Source organism: Castanea sativa, chromosome 10, assembly GCF_040712315.1.
Source record: "Castanea sativa cultivar Marrone di Chiusa Pesio chromosome 10, ASM4071231v1".
NCBI classification, from domain to species: Eukaryota; Viridiplantae; Streptophyta; class Magnoliopsida; order Fagales; family Fagaceae; genus Castanea; species Castanea sativa.
In genome coordinates this window covers 5,025,116-5,031,665 of record NC_134022.1, presented here as the reverse complement: position 1 = coordinate 5,031,665, position 6,550 = coordinate 5,025,116, and the positions used below count along the sequence as shown (strand labels likewise).

The following is a 6,550-nucleotide window of genomic DNA, read 5'->3' as shown; positions in this document are numbered from 1 at the left end:
CATTGTTTTAAAGTTTAAATTCACACTCCTTCTTCATTCCAATGTTATTAATATTTGCATTAAATATCCTTATACTAATAAGGATACAATATAACTTTACTTAAATGATTTTTGGAATATCCAAGTATCCAAATGGCTAGTTTCTTGACATTTCATTATTTTGTGTTTCATTGTAATGCAACTTGGTGTTTTAATAGATACTGAGGATGTACCGGCAGAGCGGTTATTATGCCCAATAAACGTTGGCCTAATCGATTTGATGATATTTGGAATATGCCACCGGGCAAAAAATTATTCTTGAAGATAAATGGAGCGCGCCAGCCAATCGGGAAGAATGCTGGATCTTTTGCTAGGTGGCTGGGAACATTGGCTAGAAAGCCTGATATGTGCCCAATCAATTACCGAAAATGGCCTTCCATGCCACTACAATACAAGAATCGGTGTTGGGAAGCCGTTCAGGTATTAGGCAAAAAGCAATGGAGCCAAGAAATGACCATGAATTTTCTTTAAACATATATCAATTGCTTCAATAGTCATGATTTTCTTCTTCTTTTTTCCTTTTATCTTTTGGTTCAAAATAAAATTCAATCTGTCTAAATAAAATTATATAAAGTTATGCAAACTACAATAATAGGTTCTATAGCTTAGCTTGTTGAGTTAGAATAAAATATTTTGTGGATTTCAATAAGTGCTACTTGTGGTGATTATGCCATTTACCTTGTATAAATTTTTCATAAGCATCTCTTACACTTTCTTTCTCATGGAGATCATTACATAATAAAATATATCAGCGAAAAGTGGATCAAAATCATAGTGAAATGTTTTTTGAGAGGAGTGTGCATCTCTGATTCCCCTGTAATCAGTTTGGATTTAAGATTTTCTGTTTTAATTGGTTCATCTTGTCTATACTCTAACCTATGTAAAGTTAATCTTTTAATTTTCTATATTATGGATTGATCATGCATTGGCTCTGCTTCCTTGAGTTAGCACCTTAAACCTAGATTGTATTTTTACCACACAATTTTAAAAGTGCTTTTGTGCCTTGAAGTGACCTTCTTGTCTTAGGTTGCTCTAGAAATATTATCTAGCCCACATTGTTCTTCTAGTGTATATTTATATTTGTCTTATGTAGGTTACTTATGCCCCTAAAATACTACCTCATAAGTCATAATTCATTCTCCTATAGATTTAATTAATCCATAAATTTTATTTTATTTATGGATAAAATGTTATAAAGATTTTAAAGTATCTTCCCTGACACTTTAAACTTCTTATAAATTATGAAGCAACACAACATTTTGGTATCAAAATCTCTCTCTTTCAAATTCTTCACTCTTTATTACTTGTTTAAAGCTTTATGTCAGTTTGCTATAATGTTAAAAATGTGACCTCCTAAGGAGTTAATTCAACTTTACACATGGTAGGCACGATACATAATTCCTACAAACCGCATCCCACTTGGCGACCAAAGGAAATGGGCACTCTCACGGATTGGGAAGTTGTGGAGGGGCCACAAATCAGAGTTGAAGAATAAGTACTACAAGCAGGGCACAACTAAGGAAGAATTACTTCAGCTATCACTGTCGGAGGTTGATGACACTCAATTTCATGGCTTGGTGGAGTATTGGTTCTCTGACAATTTTAAGGTAGTAATAGTTACAGTAGTATAGATGTTTTGCTTTTATAGGTTCCATGCTCAAGATATTATATATTAGCTTCTTATTGTAATTGGTAGTGACTTTATTGAAATGTTTGTAGGAGTTGTCAAAAGATAACAAACTGCGGCGTGAAAAGCAAACAGAGCTACATACGCTGGGATCGAGAAGCATGGCCCAGACGGCAGATATCATGGTAAGAACAATATTTTGTAGCATTAATAACATGCTTAAAATAACAAAGCTTATATCATTTTGTGTTGTAAAGTAGGAATAAATGCGATTCAACACCATCGAATCGACACCCTCGCTTTAATATGCTGAATGTACTGACCATGCTGTAGGCAACAGAGAAAGGCAAACAACTAGAGAGAGGTGAGATGTATGTAGTGGCGTATTCTCACCGTGATGGTACTGCTGTGAATGCCACTGCGGAAGCGAACATTGTAAGTTTGTAACAAATTATTCTTCTAAATTTAAATTTATTGTATTTTGAGTTGAAAAGAAGTTCTTTGATTAACGTCACATGGTAGGGACTTTAATTAAAGGGGAGACTGGTTTCTCATTGCCCAACCTTGTCCTTGATTAGGTTGTTGGGATTATTAGATTATATTAGATTAGGGTCGTCCAATGTTAGGAAACTTTTGTTTATAACATTTTTTTTTTTTTTTGTAGTTAATCGAACCTGCATCTGATATTAATTAAAATGAGAATAAAGACATATCCTTTTAGGACCTATGAGTTTGACCATATTTTTCCCCAACCAACCAAAATTGCAGTAAACAACACACTTACATATATTTGTAGAAAGCTGAAATATGGCATAGAAAATTGGGAACTGCCCATATGGTACCCTTTGAATTTTTCATCCAATTTATGGCTGGGAAACCAGAAATTTTTTCATATTTTCCAACTGCCCACACACACAGCTCATATTTTTCATCCAATCTATCTACTTGTAAAGTTTGAAGTTGAGTTCACATGGAGGTTCAAGAGTTCAACCAGTTTCCATTCTTTTAATTAATGTATTTTACAATAAATTACAGCTGAAGGTATTGTTAACTAATCCTCACTAGCATTGTCTTGTCTTGGAAGAAAAAGGTCATTCTCTAAAAACAAAACCACTACTATTTCTAATTATCAAAAAAAGACCCACTGCTATTTCTAAGAAACTAGTAACTAATCATATTCACTACTACCCTAGTAAACTAAGAACTGGAGCACTCGATCTGAGATGTGACACACTCAATTTGAAAGGCTATGACAAGCTCTTCTTACAATGAGCTCTAGTGAACTCTCCAATTATACATAAATTTTTAACACTAATAGGTGCACAGTTCATACCATTTCATATAAAGATTTTTTTGACCAAATCTCACAGAAAAAGCTAATCGTACCGATCAAAATTGTACAACCTCTTTTATAATAACTCCAACCCAACTTCTATATATATAAAAGCATATTACTCATGTTTGCATGTGTATTATTGCCCTCGTTGCTAATATGCTTGTCTTGTTTATTTGTGAGTACTAGGCAAAGATGAAACGACTTATGGCAACGGGGTCACGGATTGCGGGGAAACGACATTGAGGCCGGCATACTTTGGCAGCCCGATGATGCATTCGGACAGGTTATCGGTGCAGAGAGAGGTGGTCGTGTCAGAGGGGTAGGCTTTGGTCCAACCCCCTCTGGCAATCGTGCAAGGTCAATGGATGATAGTACGCCACCTCCAACATCTATTGCAACCGACCAAAGAGTTATGGAGTTGTCTACTCAAGTAGAAGCAATGAAGGAGAAATGCACTCGTTATGATGCCCTTGAAGCTGAAATGAGGTTAATGCGGAGGGTGTTGACTCGATTATGCCCATCGTTTCCTAGTTTGTCTATGGTAAGAAATTTGAATACAAAGTATGTTGTGTGTCATATGTATTAGATATATGGTAATGTAAATTATGGCCCCATGATAACGGAAAACACCATGCTTTTCTTTCCTTCAAAACATAGTAACATCTTCAATAATCCAAAATTTGTACCATGTAAGTGGAATGCCTTATTGAACAACTCATTGAAGACTATATCCATTAGGGTCAGATATAGTACAGTTTTGTCTCTTGTTTAGTTCAATCTCTAGATTTGCGCAGCAATTACACAATTACTAGGCTTAAACAAAGATATATATTGGCAATGGAAGTTTTAACGTTATATCTTTCTCATTGGTCAATAAGTTATATAAGTTATATCAATAAGTTGATATAAAATGTGCTACTTGTTTGTGGGTATTTACGTATTGAATATGTGCATTTTTATTTTGAGTTTGGTGATGTTGAATCCAAGTTGTAGCTATGATAGTAGGTTTGGTGGTAGGTGTGGGTGTGGTGATTAGTTTGGGTTTTGATTTGGGCATGGCTTTGGGTATGGCTTTGGTTGTTTCTTTTTGTCTCTTCTCCACTCTATCTAGTTGGTTGTGGGGTGCCTGTGTGTATATGGTTTCCAAATTTAGTGGTGGTGATGTTGTGGGTTTTGATTAGTTGCGGTATTGATGGAGGTGGGAGTATGCTCTTCTCCACTCCATTTCTATCTGAAGGTGGATTTGAGGAGTTTAGGAGTGAGCTTGCTGAAATCTAATGGTGGATTCATGGTTGTGTGGTGTTTGTTTTCAGGCATATTTGCTATGACTTTTACCAGTTTGTAGGAAGTGACTTCTAACTGGTGGGATAACTGCAAAAAGCTTCATTTGTGTATGTATCTATTGGGTTTGTAAAAAAAAAAAAGTTAGGGAAGACTAAAACTGAAAATTGATGCCAAAAAAAAAATTAGTTAGAAACAAAAAATGAGAATAAGATTTGAGTATAGAAAATGAATCCACACTTGCCATAAACCAAACAGGGCCTAAATGTCTCTTTAGGCAAGAGGTCATTTACATATTTGGTTTGTTTATTAAATCCTCATTTGAACTTATTTTAGTTGATAATTGTATTGTGGTTTTCTGACTGGGAGCTTGGAAAACATTTTCCTTTTCTTTGCATTGATGGTTGGTTTGTACTTATTTGTAAGTAATCACTTATTGAATCTTTTGCATAAATTGCTCATTAATCACTTTTTGACAAATTTATTGAGACTAATACCCAATTGATATGCTTAATTGAAATAGTAGTGATATTGTGTCATTCAGCTACTAACTCTGTTGTTTAGTACGCTAATCCATTGTGTGTTTCTTAATTTGTAGGATGTTGATGATGATGGTGGTGCTGGTGATGGTGGTTCTCGTTGGATATCGAGTCTCTCGGTGCTTAGCACTTATCATTTGATGATATGCAGTAGGCGATAATTTGGCCATCTATTTTGGAGTAGTTACTGTGACATTTTCATATTTATAATAAAGTTTCAAACTTTGATATATATACACATCATAGTTGGAAACTTTATTATAACATTCTATATAGTTAGAATGTATTTTTTTGTGTAGGACATTGTACATAGTTGGAAACTTTATTATAACATTCTATATAGCTAGAATGTATTATTTTGTTCATAACATTCTAGACACTTGGGATGTATTATTTTGTGTATAATATTTTAGACATTTGGGATGTAATTATTGATATGGTGTAATTAATTATATTTAGCTTATTGGTTTAATGTGGTATTGTATTTGCTATTGGAAAATATGTATTGTATGTACATTAAAAAAAATACAGGTGCTAAAAATTACAAAAGTGCTAAAAATATTATTAAAAAATTAAAAAAAAAAGGACCTATTCCAGCGTTTTGAAAACCGCTGGAATAGGGTTGGCATAGGGGTATATACATATGCCCTATACCAGCGCTTTTGAGAATGCTGGAATAGGTACTGCCTATGCCAGCGCTTTCAAAAGCGCTGGTATAGGCCTTTTAAATAATACTCATTCAAGACCTATACCAGCGCTTTTGAGAGCGCTGGCATAGGCGTCCATATGCCAGCGCTTTCAAAAGCGCTGGTATAGGCCTGGTTGGTGCATACTCATTCAAGACCTATACCAGCGCTTGTAAGAGCGCTGGAATAGGTATTTCCTATGCCAGCGCTTTGAAAAGCGCTGGTATAGGCCTTTTAAATTTTGTTCTTTCAAGACCTATAGCAGCGCTTTCAAAAGCGCTGAAATAGGTATTGCCTATGCCAGCGCTTTCAAAAGCGCTGGTATAAGCCTTTTAAATTATGTTTATTCAAGACCTATACCAGCGCTTTTAAAAGCGCTGGTATATGTTACTACCTATCCCGGCGCTTGAAAAAAGCGCAGGTACAGGTCCAGCGACCCTATACCGACTGGCACTGCGCGGCGGTTTGAAGCGCCGGGAAAAAAAGCGCCGGGATAGGAATTTTGACCCTATACCAGCGTTTTCTGGGGCTGTCCCAGCGGTTTTGAAAACGCTGGGATAGCCCTGTTTTTTTGTAGTGCCTAGCGGCTTATGTGGAATATAGTGTGCTAAAAGGATAAATATGTAAAATTGTATAAGTCCAGGAAGTAAAAAAAGACTACATATGTTTTGAATTAGTCTAACACATAAAAGTAAATAAATAATTGTATACAGTTGTGGACTTTGCTTGAGTCAAGTGCTCCTATGCAATGAACTCATCAAGATAATGATACATAACAAAAAATAGACATGTATCATAATCTTGGCAAATGTAGTGCAGATGAACATTGGATCCAATTTTTGCCCAACAACTATATAACTTAAAAGTAATTATAACATGAATTTGAAATATCAAATTTAGTATTTCACAATCCTAAACTAGGTCATCCATTTCTAAATCAGAGACTTGGAATTGTTGTTGTGTATTAGAATAAGATTGACCCATCATATGATATTTTGTTTTTCTACAAGTCGCTGACCAGTACCTTCGGCTTTCTTTTTCC

At 35.1% G+C, this 6,550-nt stretch overlaps 1 protein-coding gene across 1 annotated transcript; it reads left to right on the top strand.

The window, feature by feature from the left end:
- The first annotated feature begins 228 nt into the window (after positions 1-228).
- LOC142611904 (uncharacterized) lies at positions 229-4,983 on the top strand. Its single transcript, XM_075784054.1, has 6 exons — positions 229-459; positions 1,425-1,646; positions 1,759-1,851; positions 2,000-2,101; positions 3,265-3,543; positions 4,882-4,983. Exons 1-6 carry the CDS (start codon positions 229-231, stop codon positions 4,981-4,983), a joined length of 1,029 nt encoding a protein of 342 aa, XP_075640169.1.
- Positions 4,984-6,550: the final 1,567 nt, after the last annotated feature.

Excerpts from the sequence above, each read along its gene's own strand:
- LOC142611904 (XM_075784054.1), top strand. The coding sequence starts at position 229 with ATGCCCAATAAACGTTGGCCTAATCGATTTGATGATATTTGGAATATG. Across the intron at positions 460-1,424 it reads GGTGTTGGGAAGCCGTTCAG|GCACGATACATAATTCCTAC; the intron begins GTATTAGGCAAA and ends TACACATGGTAG. Across the intron at positions 3,544-4,881 it reads CGTTTCCTAGTTTGTCTATG|GATGTTGATGATGATGGTGG; the intron begins GTAAGAAATTTG and ends CTTAATTTGTAG.